This window comes from Acinonyx jubatus, chromosome X (assembly GCF_027475565.1).
Source record: "Acinonyx jubatus isolate Ajub_Pintada_27869175 chromosome X, VMU_Ajub_asm_v1.0, whole genome shotgun sequence".
NCBI classification, from domain to species: Eukaryota; Metazoa; Chordata; class Mammalia; order Carnivora; family Felidae; genus Acinonyx; species Acinonyx jubatus.
The window spans coordinates 108963126-108988683 of NC_069389.1; the positions used below are offsets into that span (position 1 = coordinate 108963126).

The following is a 25558-nucleotide window of genomic DNA, read 5'->3' on the forward strand; positions in this document are numbered from 1 at the left end:
TGGAGGGAGCCAGTTTACGTTAGGTTGCAATGAAAGGGCGCGAACGACGCCGGCCCATTTTCTCTCTCTCTCTCTCTGATCAGAAAAAAAAAAAAAAAGTATACTCTCCTTTCTTGATTTGTCTTTGTGTCCATCCCCTAAAATGTAGACATTCATTAGTGAAGTTCTTCCCTGGAATTCTTTCCACCCTGCTCTTCTTTGGCGAGCTCACCTATTCATTCCCACCGCTTCGACCACAGGGATTCCAAAGCGACGTCTCGATCTCAAACGTCTCTCCTTCGCTCCAGATCTGCATTTCCAGACCCGCTAATCATTTATTTCTGTGCCGCGGCACTTCAAACTTAATGTGGCCGAAACGGAATTCATTCTCAGCTCCTCCAGTGCCCCCTGACTGATTGGCACAGCGTTGTAAGCTGCACATTAGGAGGTAAATGCCCTCTGCCCTGTCAGGATTCCACGTTTTGCTAACTGACGTGTGCTCGAAGATCCCTATCCTGGCCACCCCCTTTAAATTTGCAATCTCCCATTCCTGTTCCCCGTAGCCTACTCTATTTCTATATCACCTTTTGAAATATTCTATAATTTACCTGTTTATGATGTTTGTTGTGTTGTTTTTGTTCATTGTCTCTCTTCCCACACTGGAACGTAAGTTTGGAGAGAACAGAGATTTCTGTCCATGCCTGAAACATTGCCTGTCACATGCAGTAGGCATTCAACCAATGTTTGCTGAATGAATTATGGGAAAGAAGTGGGGAGTGACGTATCCTTGTTTGAAAGGATCTCTATAAAGTGTCCTTCCATTATTTTGGATTGGGTTCAAAAATCCCTGTGGACTTGTATGCCCTCTTAAATTTTGATAACTCTTTGATTGATGATGAACATTTTCTTATATACTTGAGCTTCCCCAAAGCTGAAAACAAAATTAGAAAATAAAGAAGGCATCCAAGAGCCTTCAGATTTCCTAAACTTTATGTGTTTTGTCCTCGATCCCATTTTCCAAACCCTTAATTATGGTCATTATTTTTCTCTGGGCCTGCTCCAATTTTTTCACCTCTAAGCCAAGATTTGACACAGTACTCGATCAATATCAAGTACAGTATAATGTATTCCTTACAAATGTAGGTGTATTTATAAACCTCACAATCAGGAAGAACAAGGAAATAATCTTTCTGTACTGATTTGAAAGTGCTTCCTTCCGCCCCGGGAGGTAGCAAGATAGAAAAGGTAAAGACCAAAAAAAAAAAAGAACTTGGTTTTAGCTTTGACAATGGTCAAATTGAAATTAGCCTTTTCAGGCACCTTACTAAATTGTCTCTGCTAATATTAATTTATCTGAAGTAGAAAAATTATTAGGAGGTTTCTGAAAAGAGCTTAGATCTGGTTCCTTTCTTTTCTTAATGTTTATTTATTTTTTAGAGAGAGGGAGACAGAGTGTGAGTGGAGGAGGGGCATTGAGAGAGAGAGAGAGAGACAGAATCTGAAGCAGGCCCCAGGCTCCGAGCTGTCAGCACAGAGTCCGATGTGGGGCTTGAACCCCTGAACTGTGAAATCATGACCTGAGCCCAAGTTGAATGCTTAACCAACTGAGCCACCCAGGCGCCCCGGTTCCTTTCCTTTAAAAAGATGAGGGTACAGAAAGAGCCAGTAAGGAATCTGGTATTTGTATAAGCCACCAGGCACTGGATATGATTTTTGCCATCACGTTCCTTTTTTAAAGAATTTTTTTATTTATTTTTGAGCGAGAGAGACAGAGCGTGAGGAGGGGGAGGGGCAGAGAGAGAAGGAGACACAGAATCTGAAGCAGGCCCCGGGCTCCGAGCTGTCAGCACAGAGCCCGATGTGGAGCTCAAACCCATGAACTTTGATATCACGACCTGAGCTGAAGCCAGACGCTTAACCAACTGAGCCACCCAGGTGCCCCTGATTTTCACCATTACATTCTTAATATGAATGCCCCATTCTCTTCTTTTAAATATCTTACCCGTGTAAAGAATGCAAAAGAAACGAGGCTAGTTTCACATTTTCTAGAAGTAAATGGTCAACTCCTATTCATGGAGTGGGATTTTAATGGTCTTATCTGTAGATTTTAACATGAAGGGAAGCCTAAGTATTCATAGTCATGGTTACCAAGTTCTGTATCATTCAAATAAGTACCTTGGGTCCATTCATCCATTGTATTCCAGGTTGGAGTTAATCCCAAAGGTGCAAGGTACAGCAAGGGGCAGCGCTGTGTTCATGAACTCTTATAACAAAAGAGAAACTTCATGTGAAAGAGCATTTAAGTTCCTAGGTGAATCCAGAAGTGCCTTTAGTTTGCCCACAGAAACAGCCATTTTCCATATTCACAGTGGGTACATGATGGGGATTTGTTAAAGGTGGGGACAAAGACCTCTGAAGTGTTTCCTACCCAGATGTTATTTATGAAGACTCATCAAGTCTTCCCAGGATCGTTCGTTGTATAGTGAAGGCACCACAATCCAAAATTGTCTTCAAGTTAATTCATTTTGTTATGTGCCATCCAGCGAGGCGAGTAACTTCATACACCATTCGTATGTGCCATTTCCCGTGCAGATTCTCTTTCTATCCAGCATGCTCTGTCCTTTCCTACCTAGTTCAAAAACCCACTTTCCCTTTGACTGTACAGGTTATCTAGAAGAGGAATATATCTATTGCAGGTACTAAACCTTTCTTCAAACTATACTTCTTCCAACCTCACTGGGTAACAAATTCTAGAATTTTACCACCTGCTGGGTAAACTACTATTTTTTTTTAAATTTTTAATGGTTTTATTCATTTTTGAAAGACAGAGAGATACAGAGCACTAACGGCAGAGGGGCAGAGAGAGAGAGAGAGAGAGAGAGAGAGAGAGAGGGAGACACAGAATCCGAAGCAGGCTCCAGGCTCTGAGCTGTCAGCACAGAGCCCGATGTGGGGCTCAAACCCACGAACTGTGAGATCATGACCTGAGCTGAAGTTGGACGCTCAGCTGACTGAGCCACCCAGGTGCCCCTAAACTACTATTTTCAATATTTGTCTTGATAATTGCATAATCTCTTTTTTCTTCACAAAAATAGTGTATGTTCAGTATAAGAAATTCAAACAAAACGCTGTATCCCTCTTAACGTGTTGAGTGGTGCTTTGGTATCTAGAGTTTTGAATCTTAGTAAGCAAGACTGTGATTACTTGATTCATATCTTTAAGATTTGTTCACTGAAAGGTTTATACCACTGGGGTTAAAAGCATATGCTCTAGAATCAGGTTGGATTTGAATCCTGGCTTCTCCTTTACTATCTGGGAGATTGGGCAAGTTACTTAACTATGCCTCAATTTCCTCATCTGTAAAGTGGGGATAATAATAGTACTTACCTTGAAAGATTGTTGTTTGTTCTGAGTGAGACCATCCATGTAAGTCGTTTGGAATAATATCACATGGTGAGTACTAAATAAATGCTAGCCATTATTGCTGCTGTGCTACTGTTGACTCTCCTAGATATTTTTCCAGACTAAAAGGGTTCCTTATCCCTTAGTTTTTCCTGAAACATCAGTTGCTTCTCACCTTTGGTGATTTTAATTGCTCTTCTCTGGACCATTTCTAGAGCTACTAATAACTCTCCTGGGGTTTCATTACCACATCTGCACGAAGTATCCTAGGTTACTTGTCTGAGGTTAATATGATTATTCATTTCAAGTAGCCTTGGCATTGAAAATGGCACCAGAGGTCTTATTTGCTTTTTTTTTTAGCACATTGAGCTGGTACATTTAGAAAATCGATGGAAAACTCCAGCATTATACCAGGTCCTAACTGATATTTGTGCCCTGTTCTTTCTCTTGCTTCTTTTTTTAAAAATTTTTTATAGTTTTTTTTTTTTAATTTATTTTTGAGAGAGAGACAGAGCATCAGCAGGGGAGGGGCAGAGAGAGGCGGAAACACGGAATCTGAAGCAGGCTCCAGGCTCCGAGCTGTCAACAAGAGCCCAACGTGGGGCTCGAACTCGTGAACCGTGAGATCGTGACCTGAGCCCAAGTCAGCCGCTTAACCGATTGTGAACCGTGAGATCGTGACCTGAGCCCAAGTCAGCCGCTTAACCGATTGAGCCACCCGGGCGCCCCAGTCTCCCACTTCTTGAATATAGGCATTCCCTATAGCACTGCCCCCAAACCGGGTCTCTTTCTACCTTCCCTTCTTTGGAGAACACATGAACTCCCATAACTTCAATATTGTGCATATAGCTCCCAAATCTTTAACCGGTCCTGACTTCACTCGTGAACTGCAGACCCTCTACTTGGCCATCCCGCTGGTCCCTTAAAACTGACCTGTCCAGAGCCAACCTGTACCTCCTGCCTCCCATCTTAACGCTATCAGCAGTCCTGTGTTTTCTAGTTATGCAGGTTCAAAACCCTCCAGTCATCTTCCAGTCGTTCTCCCTCAAGCATTCCCAGTCTACCCAGCCAATCAGTTGCAAAGACGGGTTAATCCTACATCTGCATTGGCTCTTGCATCCAGCCTCCCTTCTCCCTTTTCCATTCCTACTGCAACCGATAAGTTAAGGCCCCCTGACTTTTCAGCAAGACTACTGTTCTAACCACTTTTTTCTCACCTTTCTAACTTCTCAACTGGCCTCACCTCCTGCCCCTTTCTGCTGTCAAATTAACATTGGGGAAGTTTGGGGTTTATTATTTTTTATTTTTTATTTTAGAGAATGCGCGAGCAGGGGAGAGGAGCAGAGGGAGAGAGAGAGAGAGAGAGAGAGAGAGAGAGAGAGAGAGAGAATCTTTTTTTTTTAAAGAATTTTTTAAAGTTTCTTTTGAGAGAGAGGGAGCGTGGGGGAAGGGCAGAGAGAGAGGGAGAGAGAGAATCCCAAGCAGGCTCCACAATGACAGCGCAGAGCCTGACGCAGGGCTGGATACCACGAACCGGGAGATCATGACCTGGGCTGAGAAAAAGACATGTTCAACCAACTGAGCCACCCAGGCGCCCCATCACTGGGGAAGTGTTGACCAGGGAGATAAATGAGTTAAAAATGTCTGCAGCATAAAGACCTTCCAGGTATGGCCTCAGCTTAGTTTCTTGCATTTCCCCCAACACAGGAATTAATCAACTCAACGTTTATCAAGCACATCCAGTAAGCCGAGGACTGTGCTAACCGAGAGGCAAAACTTATCTACGCTTTTCAGTGACCAAGTATTTCCTGAACACTTACTATGTACCCAGTACTGTAAAGTCCTCTTTCAGTTTAGTCCTTGAACCGAGTCTATGTCGCTAAGAGAATTTAATGTCCTCTGCAAACGTGGTGATTTCCTTGGTACTCAGTTAAATTTGAGAGACAGTCATGGATGCCCAGATGTGTTTTATTGAATACCTGTTTTGGTTAGGCTTTATGCTAGGTGCTGTCAGTAAAGAAATAAGTAACACCTGGTTACTGCCCTCAAGGTTCCCATGACCTGTAGAGTAACAGATCTGTAAATCAAGCATGATAATACTTCAGGAAGGCTTAAGAGAGAGTTGCGCAAGGGGCTGTGGGGGCTCATACAAGGGGCCCCACACTCAGCCCGAGGGCATCCTGGAAAGCTTTAAACTGAGTTTTGTCAGGTGAGCAGAAGTTAGGTGAGGAAAGGGTTGAAGAACATTCAGGCAGAGGGAGTGCATGGAAATGCACATAGATGTAGGAAACCACGTGAAGCATTTGGGAAACTACAAGGACTTCAGAATGGCTGAAGCAACATATATTTTGGGGAGAAGGATGGGCTAGGAGGTAAAGAAGTGGTCGGAAGTCAGGACTTCGGGAGTGTTGTGTGCCACGCTAAGGAGCCAGAACGGAAGACAATGGTGGGGCAGGGGCGGGGGGGAGGTTGGAGCTGGGCTGTGCTATATATAATCAGATTTGTGCTTCAGAAAGATCCCTCTAGTAGAAGTATGGAAGGATAACTGGTGGAGACCATGGCAGAGGTCAGCAAACCTTTCCCATAAAGGACCAGGCAGCAAATAGCTTAGGCTGTTTGCAGGCTCCACAGTCTCTTTGGCAACGACTCAACTCTGCCTTATAGTGCAAAAGCCGCCACAGACCATAAGCAGACAAATGGGCATGGTCGTGGCCAATAAACCTTTACTGATAGACACTGAAATGTGAATTTCACATCATTTTCACGTGTCACAGAATATTCTTTTTTTTATCCTTTTTTTTAACTTTATTTTTTTATTTTTTAAAATTTACATCCAAATTAGTGAGCATATAGTGAAGCAATGATTTCAGGAGTAGATTCCTTAATGCCCCTTACCCAGTTAGCCCATCCCCCCTCCCACAACCCCTCCAGCAACCCTCAGTTTGTTCTCCATATTTATGAGTCTCTTCTGTTTTGTCCCCCTCCCTGTTTTTATATTATTTTTGTTTCCCTTCCCTTCTGTTCATCTGTTTTGTCTCTTAAAGTCCTCATATGAGTGAAGGCATATGATTTTTGTCTTTCTCTGACTAATTTCACTTAGCATAATTCCCTCCAGTTCCATCCATGTAGTTGCAAATGGCAAGACTTCATTCTTTTTGATTGCCAAGTAATACTCCAGTGTGTGTGTGTGTGTGTGTGTGTGTGTGTGTGTATACACCACATCTTCTTTATCAATTCATGCATTGATGGACATTTGGGCTCTTTCCATACTTTGGCTATTGCTGATAGAACTACTGTAAACATTGAGGTGCATGTGCCCCTTCGAAACAGCACACCTGTATCCCCTGGATAAATACCTAGTAGTGCAATTGCTGGGTCCTAGGGTAGTTCTATTTTTAGTTTTTTGAGAAAACTCCATCCTGTTTTCCAGAGTGGCTGCACCAGCTTGCATTCCCACAGAATATTCTTCTTTTGATTTTTTTTCAGCTATTCAAAAAAATGTATAAAGCATTCCTAGTTCAGGTCATACCAAAACAGGTGGCAGGCTGGATTCAGCTGGCTGTACATTGCTAATCTCTGGACTAAGGGATCAGAGTGTAGAGAACGTAGCCAACTCTTGAGAAGCTCATCGCCGAGGGGGAGAAAGAACTAGTGCGATAGTGGAGGCAGGTGTAGACAAAGGTCTGTTTCTCAGAAGAGACCTGGAAGTGGTTTGGGAGAACAGGAAGACCAGTTTTTGAATAAATCAGTCACAGGGATGAAAGGTACAGCATAGGGAATGTAGTCAGTGGTATTATAATAGCGCTGCACGGGGACAGATGGGAGCTACACTTGTGAGCACAGTATAACGCATAGCCTTGTGGAATCACTGTGTTGGGCACCTGAAACTAACACTGTAACCTATGGCGTATGTCACCTATACTTCAATAAAAAGAAAGATAGTGGACAAGGAGCCATTGCAAACGGTGGAGAGAGATGATTATCGGACTAGATCCTGGAAGAGGCAGGAAGGAGGTCACAGAATGCGGAGTACAGACTGCAGTGTAGGTGGTTTCATCAGGGAGGAGGAAGCACCTCTTTCACCTGAGGCTGGAGGAGAGAAGAAAGGAGGGGCCCTAACCAGATACTTAAGTAGGTTGCGGGGTAAAGACGGTGCAGAGTCTTCTTGAGGGTCTTGATTTTCACAGTGAAAAAGGAGGGAAGGCTCAAAGGGGCTACTAAGTTTCTGGGGCCTGTAAACAGAGGCAGAGTCTGGGGCTTGAAGACATTTGCTTTGTGTGGTCAGGGAAGCAGTCTGTGACTTTGGTGTTTTTCAAGTTCCCGACACTAAAAGAATGATTTGTGCTGAGGCAAAACAGCCTGGGATTAGGTGGTTAGGCCTGAAGAAACAGGTAAACTAATTTTCTTGGTCTTCTGGAGTGACCAAGACAGGTCTGGGGATGGGGCAGTGGGGAGACTGGGAAGGATCCTCACCTGGGCTTCTAGCTTCTCTAAAGTCTAGCCCTGCGTGCACAGGGCAGTGTGGTTAGGCTGGAGCCAGGGTATAGGGGACAGGCAGCCACAAGGTTTCTTGGGAATGCTGACAGACACAGGTACTAAGAGGAGAAAATGGGCTCAGAGTCCCTAGGATAGTTCCTGATGCGACAGAGCCAGAATTTGGAGTTGAACACCTGTTCTAGGTCTTTTTTTTTCCAGCTCACTATCCTCACAGAACTTAAAGAGCTGGTTAGTGGAAGTGAGTCCAAAATGGGGTATCTTGGAGTTGCCTGGATGTTATTTGCCTTAGCAAGGAGGTTATATGGCCATGAGATAAAAAAAAAAAAAAAAAAAAGAGAGAGAGAGAGAGAGTTTGAGAATCAGGACCTCTACTAAGCAGAATAATAGGAATTGGATACCATTAATGGTATGAAATGGTATGAACATTTTCAGAAAGCATTCAGGTCTGTAGTGGGGGGAATGAGCTCATTTCAAAGCAGTTCTAGTTTTTGAGGGGCACCTGGGTGGCTCAGTCTTAGGTTTGACGTCAGACTTCAGCTCACCGCTGATCTCACGGTTTGTGAGCTCGAGCCCCACGTCGGGCTCTGTGTTGACAGCTCCGAGCCTGGAGCCTGCTTTGGATTCCGTGCCTCCCTTCCTCTCTGCCCCTCCCCCGCTTGTGCTCTGTCTCTCAAAAATAAATAAACATTAACTTTTTTTTTTAAAGCAGTTTTAGTTTTTGAGTTTGCTAGGTCCCTCAAAAGGATGTGTGCTCAGTGTCCAACCCGTAGAGGGGTGAAGGGAGGGTGGCAGATCAGAGTTTGGGATGTAGTTCATTCACGTAGAGGTAGAGATGAAAGTCCAGAGACTGTAACAGAGAGCCCATACAGACTAAGGTGTGATCTGATACGTATGGGGGAAAATAGGAAGAACTGTGGATTTTCTGGTGTGCCAGGTCGAGAGGCTGAGAGTAAATACTCTTTGAGGAAGAGAGACGAGAGATGGTGTCAAAGGTGACACCAGTTGGGTGAAACGTGCGTTAAGACAGCGTGCAAAAGGTGCAAGAGGATAGGGAGAAACGCGCCACACCTCAAAAGATTTCTTCTTTGGGAGGGGAGAGGAGTGCTTGGAGCTCAGGTAGATTTGAGCGCACACCGATTGGATCTTCTTTGCGAGACTGATGAGTGTCTCTGCACAGGTTCCTGACGTGAACGATAACTCGTATCTCGGGTGGCTTACGTGTGAGGAAAACGGAACGTACCGGCACACGCATATTCCTTGCCTTTGAGTCGATTCTTTTATGAGCTACTACAGTGTTGTTGTTTTTCCCAGTGAGGGCTGAACAAGGAGAACCCGGTTTAAATGAGATGGAGTTTCAGGCATCTCCCAAGGGGACAACTTTTTATCCAGTTAAGAGACACCGGGGGACAATATTGAGATGGCTCATGAAAGCTCGAGTCCCCTGAGAGCTATAAGGATAGGACCAAAGTAGACCTAGCGCGATCTGCCTCGGCTTGATTACGCCCGGCTGAGGGTTCTTTTCCAGAAGGCCGTGGGCTAGATTCGACAGCCTTTCGTTCCGTGGCAGTACCTGAGGGTGCGCGTCCGGGGCTGGGAGAAACCCGTGCGGTGGAGACCCGAAAGACGAAGGGATGGGGCCGAACCAGCCGGGAGTGTCGCGTCCCCTTTAAGGGCGGCGGCGGCGGCGGCGGCGGCGGCGCCGGCGCGCGCTCCGGCGGCTTCCCTGGGGCCCCGCCCCTTTCCCGTGAGCCCTCGGGGAGTGGTCCGACCGCGGGCGGCTGCGGGTGAGGAGCGGGGCGGGGGGCGGGGGGAGTCATGGCTCGACGCGGCTGGCTGCGGGCGCCCCTCAGCCGCGGCGGCGGCGGCGGCCCCGGGGCCCGCCGGCTCATGCGGCCGCTCTGGTTGCTCCTCGCAGTGGGCGTCTTTAGCTGGGCCGGGGCTTCGGACGGCGCCGGCGGAGCGGCGAGAGCCATGGACGAGGAGATCGTGTCCGAGAAGCAAGCCGAGGAGAGCCACCGGCAGGACAGCGCCAACCTGCTCATCTTCATCCTGCTGCTCACCCTCACCATTCTCACGATCTGGCTCTTCAAGCACCGCCGGGCCCGCTTCCTGCACGAAACCGGCCTGGCTATGATTTATGGCAAGTGCCTCAACCCATGTCCGCCCCCTGGCGCTCCCCCTTTCTCTGAACGCCGGCTGCTTCGCCTCCTCTCCTGGCCCTGCTCGGCCTGTGTTCGGCTCCCCTTCTGATGCCTTGTATTTTCTGCCTCGCCTGCCCCCTCACCCCCGTTTCTCTGCCTCACCTCATTTCCTCCTCGGCCTCGTCCCCCGTTTTCTCTGCCTCGCACCCCCTTTCCTTTGCGTGTCCACACCTTTTTTCCTTCGACCCCACCCCCTTTTTCTTCCACGCATCCCCCACCCCCGCCCCCGCCTCTGCCTACCGAGCTCGGGACCGGGACCCGGGACTGAGGATGGGAAGGGAGTGGGTGCGGTGTCTGGGATTGGGCTGGGGACTGGGGGAGGGGAAGACAGCCTAGCGATCCATTTCTCTGGGGTGTCAGTTTGTTTAAGGTCCATTGAAGCTGCAGTAGTGCCTCTGCTGCTCAGAATCTGGCGTCCTCTTGGAGCCAAGAGTCCACCTTTACCCATCACCCCCGCTCTTGCTACGCCCTGTCCTTTCGAGGTTGAGAATGAAAACCTTACTCCCGTGTAGCCCTGAACGCGAAAGAAGCTATAAAGAAGGCTTAGGGTATTTTTTATGATGTCCTGGTTTATTGTACTATGCTTGTAACATCTGAGTAGTATACGTGCGGTCGACCCTCCTCATCTAGGCGTACCGAGGTGAGGACAAGGAAGAGTTAAAGATCTCCCAGCGCTGTGTTGTACTATAGGATGATCAGGACAGTTCAGCCAAACGGTAATTAGGGACACCACACATAGGCAGTATGGGTGACGCTGGTGGCATAAGGTTATTGACCGATCGTTGAGTAAATGGCTTCAGTCCTTGTGTCTTCGTGTGCTTTCTTTTTGAGATTTATTTACGTATTTTTATATTTTGGTCTTCAGAGTAGGGCAAAGCAAACCATGGGCTCACAGGCGTTTTGGCCTGTGCGGAGGCCTCATGAGAGGAAAAGATACATATTGCCGACTGTCTTAATGTGGTCGTGAGGGTATATAGACGGCTGAAAAGATGAGTGCAGTCGTGAGTGAAGATTATCTTCACATGGAACAAGCTTACACTGATGAGCTTGTTGAGCTTTGTTTCCGGACTTGCAAATCGGTAGAAACAGCCTTGGCACAAAAAGACATTTCTCCACGACCCTCCCCACCCCCCCCCCACCAGCCATTTCCAGTCCATACAGACTTCTAGAATGTGCATCTCAGGGGTGGCCCAACAAGGTAGTTGTGTGCATCAGGAAAATGCATGAACTCAGGCTTCTTTTTCATTTGTAAGGTAATAAAATGCTAAGCCTATGTGCAAGTATCTCTGCTCCCTAGGATTCTTGGGTTTTAGACATATTAGCTGGTTTTCATATTTCCTGTTTTTTTGCATTTTATTTACAGCACCCCTTAAGCTAAATGGCCAGATAAGCTACACATCTCTGTATAATCTCTTGTATAACAATGTAAAATCAAATGTATACATGATTTATTTATATTTACTGCCCTCAACAAACATTTGCTAGGCAGCCAACTATGTATTAGGCACAGAAAATACAAAGAAATAGATCCCCACCTTCAAAAAACTTTGCTTTCTTGGGCAGACAGGCCATATAAACAAAATAATGGCATCTTAAATTTAGCTAAATGCCAAATGAGTATTATGGTGTTAAAATAAGGAACCGATCACAGAACCCTCTTCCCTCCATACGGAGAGAGAGTACAATGTAGTGGTTAAAGGTGCAAGGCTTTAAGACCAGAGGTCTGCTAGTTTTTTCTATGAAGAGTCAGATAATAATTCGTGTTGATTTTGTGGGTCACATATGTCTCTGTGTCTCTGTTGCGTTTTCTTCTTTTTGTTTTTTTCTTTTTAGAAACCTTTTATAAACCTACCCAATGTAAAAACAGTTTTTAGCTCTCAAAAACAAACCATCACTGTAAGTCACCAACCCCTGCTTTAGAGCCAGACCTGGGTTCCTGTACCACTGTGCCATCTGTTCTGCGTGATCTTAGACAAGAGTCCCCTACCCTCTTACACTGTCATCTATAAATTGGGAAAAATGATAGTTGGATTATTGCGAGGAAGAATTGCTTTTAGCTTAGTACCTGACCCCTAAGTAAATGTTCAATAAATGATAACTGTGATACTATTGTTACTGCTCTTATAACTGCATTTTCTCAGGTTAGGCTCAGAACAGTTCTTTTAATTTCTCTTATAAGTTAAGAGGCAAACGTTTCTTTCTTTCTTTCTTTCTTTCTTTCTTTCTTTCTTTCTTTCTTCTTTCTTTCTTTCTTTCTTTCTTTCTTTCTTTCTTTCTTTCTTTCTGTCTCTCTCTCTCTCTCTCTCTCTCTCTCTATCCAATAAGGACTTAGAATTGCCCTGGAAACATTTGCTCCTTGGTAGTTGATATCTTTAACCTCCTCTAACTCTTGAGCTAAATTGAAAGTGGGATTACTGACTGCATTTCCTGGTGTGTCTGAGTTAGTGAAAGGTGATGGAATACCTTAGCATTAGCATTTTGTGAAGGAAAAACAAAGGTATCCCTTGCAGAATATAAAGTAGAAGGATGTTGGGCTTGGTTTGCCACGGCTCGGCATTCTGTAGCCGGTTCCATTTTCTCACTATGGCAATGGAGGCTATGGATGAACAGCCTCCTGCCTGACTAATTCCCAAGTCTAACGTGAGAATAGATGGGATTGGGTCGAAGTATTTTCAGTGCCATGGAAATTGATGTTTTTAAATCCTAATTACTGTCTGCCATTTACCTTTTCTTATGACTCTTATACCATCAGAGCTGTTATGTTAATATATGATTTTAAGACCTTTATTTTTCAGCTTGACTTCCAGATGAATGGGCTCCTTACTCTGGGAATATCCAGCCCTCCAAGATTCAGCCCACTGATAGTTTTATTTCTGTGATGTCTGTTTAGCTTCCTAAATCCTGGAAAAATGCTATTTAAAATAAGCCTCTCCTTTATATTTTTGAGAGTCGAGAATAAAAAAAGAAAAGAAAAAGCCAATATGGTCAGTTTCTAGATTGTAATATAGCCTAGTTGCTACAGCTACAGACACAGTGTGAAAGCACCCAAGTGTTCTATTCATTGGGCTCGCTTGCTTAAGAAGCTTAAAAGTGAGTCACCTTTAGTAAAAATTGTCAGGGTAGTTAATTAAGTCTGAAAAGTGATCACCCACTGTAGTGTGCTTACAGATTGTATAAAAAGCAAGGGACAGGGAAGAAATATTTTGCCTGAAACTTATAGTATCCGGGATCCTACACTTAACTGATGTGATTCATCAGTAAATATTAAGTGTCTTTGACGTATGAGATGTGATGGGAAATACAGATATGAGTCATCATCCCTGCCCACAAAGCACTTACGATCTAGTGCCTTAATAGGTAATGTTTGTTGAGCATTATAACACACTCTACAAGTATCATTTCATTTAAAGCTCCTAACAACCCTGTGAGATGGGTACTGTTATCTTTCCCATTTACAGGTAAAGAAATTGGGGCACAGAGAGGTTAAATGACCTGTCTGAAGTGACATAATTTGTAAGTATTGAGCCAGGATTCAAACCCAGTCAGCCTGGCTCAGAAGCCCCATTCTCTTAGCCTGGAACCATATTGCCTTATATTGGAGAGATAAAGCTTAACTGTAACGATAAACTGGTTAGTATTCTCATTACTACATTTGAGAAAACTGAGGTCCAGTGAGAGGTTATCTACCCTAAGGTCACAGACTAGAACTTGATAGAGCCAGAATTAATACATCTATCTAACTTTCAAACTTGTGCTTTATCTCCTACATCGTACACTATGCTGTACTAAATTTCATGAGATCGGATATGTAGAAAGATAATACAGTTATAAGGGTTTTGGAGGTGGATTGTGAGAGAACGGAGACCTTAACCACTGAAGCAGTTAGTGGTGAGAGCCAGGAGATGATTAGAAAATTAGAGAGGCTTTGGAAATAGAAAAATCAGATTTCCTTGCTGGTTTTTATCACTTAATGCCAAATACTGTTGGGCAAATCATTTATCCCCATTTTAGTGATGAGGAAACAGTGACTGAGAGATTTATAATAGTGTGGACTGCATAAGGTTATGAGGATCAGATAATATATGCAGAAAGAATTAGGATGGAGATTGATTGACTCAGGGTGCTAGGCGAAAGGATTCCCTTGGAAAAGAGGTTGATCTTTCCCCGAGAAGGGGGGGTGGGTTAGGGGAAATGAGCTAATGTTGACATGGAGAGGCATGGGATTGAGGCAGTGTACATCAGATGGCCTATAGCTTCTCTGAAAAGTAGGCAGTGAGATTGAGGATCTGAGAAGGAGGGTCAAGATTGGAAGAGCTACTACAGGGAATGTGCTAGAAGACAAAAAAATAAACACATGTAAAACTAACCAGAGGCTGGCAAAGGCCTTGCCTTTTTTTTTTGGCTGTCTTGAAGTCGAGTTGACTTTTAAAACAAAATCTAACAGCATTCTTCAAGAAGTAGATAAATGTTATATACACACATACACAGGTATGTGTATATAAATATATATGTACCTACATACACTATGTGTATATAAATATATATGTACATACGAACACTTGTTAATCTGTAGAAATTTTATCAATTTTGGCCACACTTAATATCCCAGTGATGTTCCTTCCGTATTTTTGACTATCAGAGGCTTCTAGTGTGATAGCTTGGGAAAATGGGCTGAAATCTATTAGAAAATCAATTTCCATTGATGGCGAGACCTATACGGTGTTGTGGCTTTGGGTGATACTGAGTTCTTTATCCCTGGGAGGGGTTCCAACACAAGAGGGTCAAGAATGTGTAGGAGGGGTGGGGCCTCTCTGTTTTGTGAAAGATAGCGCTTTGTGGTTGTATTCTTTGTTGCCTGTTAGTGGTGATTTTAAATTTCGTGATATCAATATTTTTTTGTGCCTCTGTGGGAGGCTAGAAGTTTCCGCCTTATCCCTTTAACAAAGCCCTCTTTTTGTGCACTTTCTCTTGACTGAGAATTGCTTTAACTCCGTGATGATGATTTGACCTTTCACAGAACCCCAATTAACTTGAACTGTCAACTTTATTCAAAGAAATTCCAGTTTTTCAGATGTCTGATGCTGTAATAAAAGGATCTTGATTTTTTCCAACCTAAGTAATTATTCTCCTCACTGAAGTTTTAACTGCCAAAGTGTGTGTTCCAAATTTGTCCAAGCGCTGAGCCCTCCTCAGGGCACCCAGCGACATTTCAGCTTTGAGTCAGAGTGCAATAGAATGGGTAGATACCATTCCTTACACAGTCAGGCTTAAGGACTTGGAAAGAATTTGTACTGCTGTTATTATTTGTAGTAGCTTAGCTTTGATTTTTGCACATACACATAAGGGGGTAACTTTTTCTTCACCTCTTAATTAGGTCTTATGGGATAGTAGACAAAAGAGCTCTTACCGTATCATGTAGGCAGGATGACTATGGACCTATAGCCTTTTCTCACCCAGGCTGTGTTTATCAAACCCAGTTGTTACCCAGCCATCACTTTTTCATTTTGGTTTTTAGAGGTGGGCTATTTTCACAGTGTATCTTTCATTGTTTTAATTTTAATTTTTATTTTTTTTTAAAGTTTATTTATTTATTTTGAACGACAGAGAGAGTGAGCATGAGCAGGGGAGGGGCAGAGGGAGGGGGAGAAAGAGAGAATCCCAAGCAGGCTCCGTGCTGTCAGCACAGAGCCAGACATGAGGCTTGAACTCCCAAGCCATGAGATCATGACCTGAGTCGAAATCCAGTTGGATGCTTAACTGACTGAGCCACTCAGGCTCATTTTTTAAATTTTTAAATAAGTGTATACTTCACTCATTTCTTGCACCTCCCACCCCACCTCCTGTCTCTGGCAACCACCAGTCTGTTCTCTGTATCCATGAGCTTGGTTTTGTTTTGTTTTGTTTTGTTTTTTGATTCCACATATAAGAGGTATCATAATGGTATTTGTCTTTCTCTGTATGATTTATTTCACTTAGCATAAGTGAACCTCTTCAGGGTCCATCCATATTGTTGTAAATGGCAAGATTTCATTCTTTTTTATGGCTGAATAATATTCCAGTGTGTGTGTGTGTGTGTGTGTGTGTGTGTGTGTGTGTGTGTGTGTGTATACATACCACATTTTCTTTCTCCATTCATCCATCGATGGCCATTTAGGTTATTTCCATATCTTGCCTATTGTAGATGATGCTGCAGTGAACATGGGGGTGCATATTATCTTTTTGAGTAGTGCTTTTGTTTACCTCTGATAAATACCCCAAAGTAGAATTACTAGATCATATGGGAGTTTTATTTTTAATTTTTTGAGGAATCTCCATACTAGTTTTCATAGTGGCTACACCAATTTACAATCCCACCAACAGTGCACAAGGGCTCCCTTTTGTTCACATCCTTGCCAACACTTTTTATTATTTATCGTCTTTTTGATCTTAGCCATTGTAACAGGTATGAGGTGATCTCGTCATGGCTTTAATCTGCATTTCCCCATTTCCCTGGTGCTTAATGATGTTGAGCATGCTTTCGTGTACCTGTTGGCTATCTCTATGTCTTCTTTGGAAAAATGTTCAGATCTTCTGGCCACTTTTTAATCAGATTTTTTTTTTTTTTTTTTTTTTTTTTTTGCTATTGAGCTCTGTGAATTCTTTATGTATTTTGGATATTAGTCCCTTATCAGATATATGGCCTGAAAATATTTTCTCTTTCACTTATTTTCAATCTGAAACTTTGTTAAACCTTTTTAAAAGGTTGAGATCATCGTAATGTGTAGTAGTTATTCATTGCTGCTCACTTTAAAAAACGCATGACTGTAATTTGCCTCGGAGAACCCCTCATCTCTCCTCCCTCCCCACTTCTTAGCTCTTCTCCTCTGCCCCCATTTCATCACTTCCCACTCTGGTCTGACTTTTGCCCCTACCACTCCACTGAAACTGCCCTTACCAAGGTCACCTGGAAGCTCCTTGTTGCCAAACCCAATGGACACTTTTTAACACCTGTCTTCCTTGACTTTGCTGCAGCATTGTCTACATCACTCCCTCCTCTCTTCTTCCTACTCCTGTTGCTTTTCCTTCTTAGACGCCTCCATCAGTTGCCCCTCCTCTACCAGCTTCTTCATGTTGGCTATTAAATGTTGGGATAAAGCTCTCGGCGTATATCCATAGTCCTCTTCCCATTTTATTTGCTCCCCAGGTAATCTCAAAGGCACCTGACTTCAGCCATCTCCACTTGAGACCCCGTACTTCCTTGAGCTTCAGATCCCACATACTCCACTGTGCATGTGTCACAGGTACATCAAACTCAGCATGTCCAAAACAGAACTGTACATTTTCCCCTGTGAATCTTTTCCCTTTCTCACAGAATGGCCCTGTTGCTACCTGTCTGGTCGCTCAGGCCAGCTTACCCACCTAGTTGCCAAGTCAGTTTGGCTCCCAGTCTTTCTCCCAGTCTCCCTTCCTCCTGGTCTACTCAGTCACTGAATCCTTCTAAAGGATAATACCTTCTAAAAATCTTTCTCTGTCCCTTTTTCTGCTCTCTTAGATTAAGCCCTAAGCTCTTAGTGCCTGAATGACTGCAGTGGCCTTCTCTCTGGCCTCTTTGAACCTCCGTAGTCTGGACCAACCATCTCTTTCTAAAATAGAAATCTGATGTCAAGCCCCTGTTTATTTATAACCCTTCTATGACTTCCTTTCGTTTTCGAGATATAGTCTAAACTCTCTTCTCCAACTTGCAAGGTCTTTTATGACTCAGCTCTTGCCGATCTTTTACACCTTAGCTCTGCCACTTTATAACCCAGCCATACTGAGCTACGTGTGATTCCCTGAATGGGCTGTGTTCTCTCGCTCTTCTGTGACTGGATGTGTACTACTGTGCCTCCTACCTGGAAAACCTCTTTTACTTGTTTCCTTGCTTAGGTGACATCTTTGGAAAGGCTTCCCTATTGTCCCACTTCCTCAGGCTTGGTTAGGTACCTCTTTTCTGTTTTTATAACACCTTGTAAAACACCTTGTGCTGTAATTGTTTATTTTGTCTGTTTTGCTAACTGGACTGAGGGCTACTTGGAGGAGGGACCTTGTTTTCATCTCTGAACCCTGGGGACCTTCTCAGCACAATACTCTGTTTGTATATATTAAAAGGATGGTTGGCAAGTTAGTGTGAAAGGCAACAGGGAGGTAAAATGTGATAGTGGTGTGCTGTACATCTTGGAGTTAAGCAAAGATCCAGAAGTTTGAGTTCAGTTTGCAGTTGAAGTATATCTATACAATAAAGTATTATTTGACCATAAAAAGGAATGAAGTTCTGATACATGCTACAACATGGATAAACCTTAAAAACACGATGCTACGTAAAGAAGGCAGACCTACAAAGTCGCATATTATAGGATTCTATTTGTATGAAATGTCCAGGATAGGCAAATCTATATATAGGGAAAACAGATTAGTGATTGCCGGGGCCTAGGAGTTGAGGGGAGTGGAAATGACTGCTAATAGGTATGGGGTTTCTTTTTGGAGCAGTGAAAATGTTTTGGAATTGGATGGTGGTGATCAGTATACAACTTTGTGAATATACTAAAAGCCACTGAATTGTGTGGTTTAAAAGGGTAAACTTTATGGTATGTGGATTACATCTCAGTAAAGCCATTATTAAATAGTTTGATCAACATAGATTTTGTTTGTGCACACTTGAATACCAATATGATGATCCAAGAACAATTCTAGCAATATGTTGATGTCATAGTGCCAGGCTGAGAACTTCTATTCCGTGTTTTGATTTTAAAGCACATGTTTTAAAATTACAATCTGACCTTTTAGTGGTAGAAGAACTGGATCGATCCACAAATATTATTGACGTTCCAATTTGTTAAGTGTGTATGGTTTGGCCAACCCGGTACTGTAGGGTTGAGTTATTTCTCAATAACTTGAGAAATGTTGTGTTTTGTTTAACAGTCTTGTGAATAGGCGGATGGAGGGGGAGGTGGTAAACATATTTCTAACATGATCACACTGTCCGTTTGGGACACCTTAGAGCATATTCTGTGTGCAGGTAATTTGAAGGTGTTTTTTCATTTTGTTACATTCGTCATCACTTACTTCTTGTTGACTTAGAAAGGCAGTGATATATGCTGTACCCTAGGGAATGTTTTTCCCTCTTGTCCCACTGTAGTCTATGAATATTGGACTCAGATTTGTGAATTGAGTAATACTTTAAAATATAACTGCGTTCAGCCTAAAAATTGGTTCTGAAGCACAGGGGACTATCATAAGAGTTCTTTTGCTCTCAACCCAAAGGTATGTATGGGGTATAAAAGAAGTAGTCTTTGTCCTAGAGAAGAGCTTATATGGTTCTTTTATTATTTCCAGGTCTTTTGGTGGGCCTTGTGCTTCGATATGGCATTCATGTCCCAAGCGATGTAAATAATGTGACCCTGAGCTGTGAAGTGCAGTCAAGCCCAACTACCTTATTGGTAAATGTTAGTGGGAAGTTTTATGAATATACACTTAAAGGAGAGATCAGTTCACATGAACTCAATAACGTGCAAGATAATGAAATGCTTAGAAAGGTAAGTTCTCAGTTAAAGGGACTATTGGGATTTTTTTAAAAAGTGTATATGTAACTAGCAGCAAAATGATTCAGGAGAAAAATTTATAATGAATTTTTAATGATGTTTAAAATCATCTGTCTTTTAAAATGGAGAAAGATCTCAATTAACAAACGTAATGCTAAGGAAATGGACATCTGTGCATTTCATTTTCTGATTGAGGCTAAGTACTGTAATCCTTTTTGTTTCACTGCATGATGTTTATAATTGTAATAAATGGTGACCAGTATTGACTTGAGCAGAATTCATAAGCATTTCTTTCAATTTGCAGATGGTCTTTAGAGTTTTATCGTACATCAGCACATTGAGTAATACCTAAAATATTCCATTAATATTTCTCTGAATTCTTTCTTGCTTTGATTGTATTCTGTACTGAGGACAATTTAATCTTTCTTTGATTCATAATCTGGCACAACTTCAGGGTCCCCATTCTGAGTATCAGTTATTGTACCATGCTGTGCATAAAGCTTTATGTAGGAGGCTGTGTTGCAGTCTTACTGGCTCCCAGACATTCCTGGAGCTGCTTTCTCCTGTCCCCATCATAGTCCCCCCTCCCGTGAAGCTTCTAAGGGCTTCATCGCGCATGTCTCTTTTTTTCCGCCCACCCTTGGCCATTTGCCTCCATTTCTGTCTTCTGCATGGGCAGGACTTGGCTCTCATAGCTACTTGGTTGTGGTCCTGACCATCTTTAATGCTTTTTAAAATTTCATACGAACTTCATTTACTTTGCAGCAAGAGTTCTTTCCACCTGTGGAAAATTTCAGTTCCTTAAAAGTTCTAGTAAATAAAATTTTAGCATGGGCTATGTGTGTAGCTGCTTTCTGTTCATGTCAGATCCTACCGTAGCCTCATGAACAGAAAGGGATGCCTGTATTATTATAGGGAATAGATATTAAAAGAAATAGGCTGTCAGGACTAGAAATCTTAGTCACACGGAAGTATTTTAACTGTAATATTATGCTATATATTTTTAGGGATGTTCCCTATGTAAGAAGTCTGTTTCTTCTTGCCAGCAATAATGCCATACCCCCAAATTTTGTTACCAGTTTGAGGTCTCTTTTATTTAAAGCAAAGATATGTTCATGGTTTTTTTTTCCCATTTTAAAGATTTTTTAAATGTTTATTCTTGAGACAGAGACAGACAGAATGTGAGCAGGGGAGGGACAGAGAGAGACACACACACAGAATCCGAAGCAGGCTCCAGACTCCGAGCTGTCAGCACAGAGCCTGACGCGGGGCTTGAACTCACCAGCCGTGAGACCATGACCTGAGCCAAAGTTGGACACAACACACTGAGCTACCCAGGCGCCCCCCCCCCATTTTTAAGATTTTTAATGTCATAGTATTTTTTAAACATTTTTTATTTTTTTAAAATTTACATCCAAATTAGCATATAGTGCAACAATGATTTCAGGAGTAGATTCCTTAGTGCCCCTTACCCATTTACCCCATCCCCCCTCCCACAACCCCTCCAGCGACCCTCTGTTTGTTCTCCATATTTATGAGCCTCTTCTGTTGTGTCCCCCTCCCTGTTTTTATATTATTTTTGTTTCCCTTCCCTTCTGTTCATCTGTTTTGTCTCTTAAAGTCTTCATATGAGTGAAGTCATGTGATTTTTGTCTGTCTCTGACTAATTTCACTTAGCATAATACCCTCCAGTTCCATCCACGTCGTTGCAGAGGGCAAGATTTCCTTATTTTTGATTGCCGAGTAATACTCCATTGTATAAATATATATACCACATCTTCTGTATCCATTCATCCATCGATGGACATTTGGGTTCTTTCCATACTTTGGCTACTGTTGATAGTGCTGCCATAAACAATGGGGTGCATGTGTCCCTTCGAAACAGCACACCTGTATCCCGTGGATGAATGCCTAGTTGTGCAACTGCTGGGTTGGAGGATAGTTCTATTTTTAGTTTTGTGAGGAACCTCCATCCTGTTTTCCAGAGTGGCTGCACCAGCTTGCATTCCCATGTCATAGTATTTTTTAATGTTTATTTATTCTTGAGCGAGAGAGCGACAGAGCATGAGTGGGGGAGGGGCAGAGAGAGAGAGGAAGACACAGAATCTGAAGCAGGCTCCAGGCTCTCCAGGCACAGAGCCCGACGTGGGACTCAAACCCACGAACTGTGAGATCCTGATGTGAGCTGAAGTCGGAAGCTTAACCTACTGAGCCACCCAGGTGCCCCTAATGCGTGTATTGTAACACGCTTTCCACAGATAGGACTTAACAGATTGCTCCGACACTGTCTCCTTGTCGTTTGGTTGAGAAATAGAACAACAGCTATCCTATATGAAATATTTTGCAGTTACCACAGTAATATTCTTGCCTTTCACCAGTTTAAAATTAAATCTTTTTTCTTTTTGATAATTTGATAATGTAATACGAGGTCTCCTAAGGGAATTCATCTAAAAGAACTCTTTATTTTAACAGGTTACCTTTGATCCAGAAGTATTTTTCAACATATTGCTTCCTCCTATCATATTTTATGCAGGATATAGTCTGAAAAGAGTAAGTGCTTTTGTATTTCATATACTTTAAATGACCTTAACCTCCATGGGCTTTTTCATCTTTGTCACTTCAGAAATAGGCAGTTCTTTCCAGGTTTCCCTCCCTTCTCTCCCTGCTGAAATTTATGCCTGCACAAAAATTCTTTCTCTTACTTATTTCCTTTAATGAATAATGCATTTAATATTCGCAAAGCAGACTAGAATAGAAAGCCTTTTCTTTTTCAAATAATTGGTAAGTATTCTAACGCACTATAACTTTTTTTTTTTTTTATCAGAGACATTTCTTTCGAAACCTTGGGTCTATCCTAGCATATGCTTTTCTTGGAACAGCAATTTCTTGTTTTGTAATTGGGTAAGTACTTGAAGGTTAAAACACTTTTTATCCTTCAAATTATACTTTTTAAATAATGCATATTCAATTTTTGCGGTATTGTTCCTGAGTGTGTCTAAGGACCTTTTTCAGTAAAATGTATTCACATAGATATCAAGTTGTTTGAACTTTCCTTAAGGCCAAGGTATTACCATATTTAAATGACATGAGTTAAATTTGCGATTAGTCACCGAGTACTACAGTAGACCCATCTTCTTAGGATATTCTAACTTCTGTAACAGTTACTGTTTTCTCTAAAGTAGAAATGTGTTTATTGACCAGGTCAATAATGTATGGCTGTGTCACACTGATGAAAGTGACCGGACAGCTTGCGGGAGATTTTTACTTTACAGACTGTCTGCTGTTTGGTGCCATTGTATCAGCAACTGACCCAGGTATGTGTCCACGAGAGGGGAGCTTAAGTTCTTAAGTACTTACGGTACCATGTTTTGCCAGCAAAATGGTGTGTGTGTGATCCTTCCTTTAGGTGTAGAATTCATAAATTCCCATAGTATTATACTTTACAACTGTGGAGGAAAAAACAAAATGTATGGGCCCTTTTGGCTTAAACATACATTTTGTTTTTATTTTATTTTATTACTTTTGCTCATTAGTGGTCCACAGTTTGATGCTATTTAGATGAGGGCTCTAAGGCCTTTGCTTCAGAAATTCAGGTTGGTTCTATCTTTAGTAATTGGGTATTTGGTGACTATGAACTAGATTAGTTAAAATGGGTAATAATAGTATATTCTTTCAAGCTTCTGGAAACCATTTCCTTAAAAATATAATGTTTATATTCAACTATCTGCATTTAAGAGTAAGAAAAACAGTTTTTAAATGATTGTTAGAAGGCAGTTGTGTGGGGTACCTGGGTAGTTTAGTCAGTTGAGGGCCCTACTCTTGATTTCAGCTCAGCTCATGATCCTAGAGTCATGGGATTGAGCCCTACATTGGGCTCCATGCTGACCATGGAGCCTGCTCGAGATATTCTCTCTCTCTCTCTCCCTCTCCCTCTCCCTCTCCCTCTCCCTCCCTCCCTCCCTCCGCCCCTCTCTCCCACTTGCACACTTGCTCTATCTCTCTAAAATGAAAAAATAAAAATATTTATGAATGTGTATTAAAAAAGAAGGCAGTTGTGCCTCTATAAGCGTGATTTGGCATCATTGGTGGGCCTTACTGTACATTAAAGGATTGGTTTTACAGCTATGAAATAGTTTTGATATGAGCACAGCTGGAGAATGAATGTAATTCTATAGAGTTAGTTTGTAGCTTTTGTGATACAGTACTGGTGAGCCTCACAGCTACATTCACATTAGGAATCTAGAGAATATGCACACTGGGGGCACCTGGGTGTCTCAGTTGGTTAAGCGTCCGACTTTGGCTCAGGTCATGATCTTACGGTTTGTGAGTTCGAGCTTGGCGTTGGGCTCTGTGCTGACGGTTCAGAGCCTGGAGCCTGCAACGGATTCTGTGTTTCCCTCTCCCCCCATCCCCCGCTCACACTCTGTCTCTCAAAAATAAATATTAAAAATTTAGAGAATATGCAGGCTGAAGACGTAGCAATGGGAACGTAGACTGCAGTTTTTGAACTCAGGATGCAGGGTTTCTTTTACTAGGCTTTAGAACCTTGGCAGAGGTTTGTTCTGTTTTACTTTTTGCCCTTGTTCATTTACTGATCTACTTTAATTGTCATCCAGTACAATTCAAGGTATGATCTTAAGGTTAACTCTGAATTCCTGTGTTAACTGATAACACAGGGAATTATATTACAGGAAGTAGGAAAATATGTTCTCTATATGAGATGATCTTATAAAGCTCAGAGGGCATTTTAGAGAGGCGTTTGTGTAGTTTAACATTTTTAAAACTGAAAATCAAATTGCTCCCTTAAAGACAATAAAGGCTGCCACCTTACTGTTTAGAGCTGCACGCATTATCAGTGTGAAAATAGGATGGTTTTTGCAAGGAGCCAGTGGTCTCTCTTTTCTGGGTCCTTTTGCTTGGAAGCAAGGTCCTCGACTGCAATGTCTATGAGAAATCTGAGTCAATTGGACTAGCTACGTTACTTCAGTCTTCCGGTTTTGTTTTGGTTACAAAATATTGCCAGAATGGCTCTAGCGAAACTGTTTTGCTTATATTAAGTTGGACAGTTACATCTCTTCTGAGTTATATAGGCATTTGCCCCTATAATAATTCTGTTATTTTATAATTGTATACTTGTTAGAAGGGTGAGCTGTAAAACCTCTTCTCAAAATTCTTCAGCACTGCTTTTGCCCTCCTTTTCTCCTCCGCTTGGTAAACTTTTATCTCCATATATTCCAGATGAAATGCTTTGCAGTAGAAACTACATCTTTTAAAATGGAAGTTTCCTGTTTTGTTGGTTGGCATTTGAAAGAGCTATCCCATCTCTGGTTATAATATTCTTTCATGTGTGCTCGGGTTTGTCTAGGGAGTGAGCTGTATGTGACTCAGCAATCAAAGTTATAACGCAACTTCAGTCTCATCTGATTTTCTAAGAATTCTCATAGAATTGTTGCCTAGAAGAAGGATTTTTTTTTTATCTTCTCAAGCTGTAATCGTCTGATCATTGGCTTCTTATTAAATATAGAAGCTATAACTCTGGTCATAAATTTTATCTCAACCAATACCAAACTTGTGCCTTTCACTTCCTACTGTCTTGGCTAACCCAGTGTGCTTGAAATTTGCAAGTCAAATAGAAATGAGTTGTAAGTCTCCAAAGAAAAAAAGGAAATTTGCAGGAAGAGATGCTTTTCATAATACCCTTCTTCATCAAAGATTAATGATTGCCTGGTCTGTAAGAAATTTTGTATATATTCTTTATGGAAAAGAAATATACAAGACAAGAATATTAGCATTTGCATGACACATGTAGGTCAACTCAGTCCTCCAAGCTAATTTCAGCTCTTTGTAAGATAAAGGAGATGTTGCAGGTACACAATTAGGGAAGAGAGAAGTATCGACATGAACTTACCTAATCTTTAATAT

General features: G+C 42.3%; 1 protein-coding gene across 6 annotated transcripts in view; it reads left to right on the forward strand.

Moving 5' to 3' along the window:
* The first annotated feature begins 239 nt into the window (after window positions 1-239).
* SLC9A6 (solute carrier family 9 member A6) overlaps window positions 240-25558 on the forward strand; it is a 62978-nt gene continuing 37659 nt past the window's right edge. For 2 of the 6 annotated variants that reach the window (XM_053201730.1, XM_053201725.1), the window contains exons 1-5: window positions 9669-10018; window positions 19431-19630; window positions 22109-22186; window positions 22461-22537; window positions 22838-22950. In XM_053201730.1, coding sequence (XP_053057705.1) covers window positions 9694-10018; window positions 19431-19630; window positions 22109-22186; window positions 22461-22537; window positions 22838-22950 — 793 coding nt within the window. In that variant the 5' untranslated portion in view covers window positions 9669-9693. The other 4 variants (XM_053201727.1, XM_053201728.1, XM_053201726.1 and 1 more) reach the window with 4 other exon arrangements.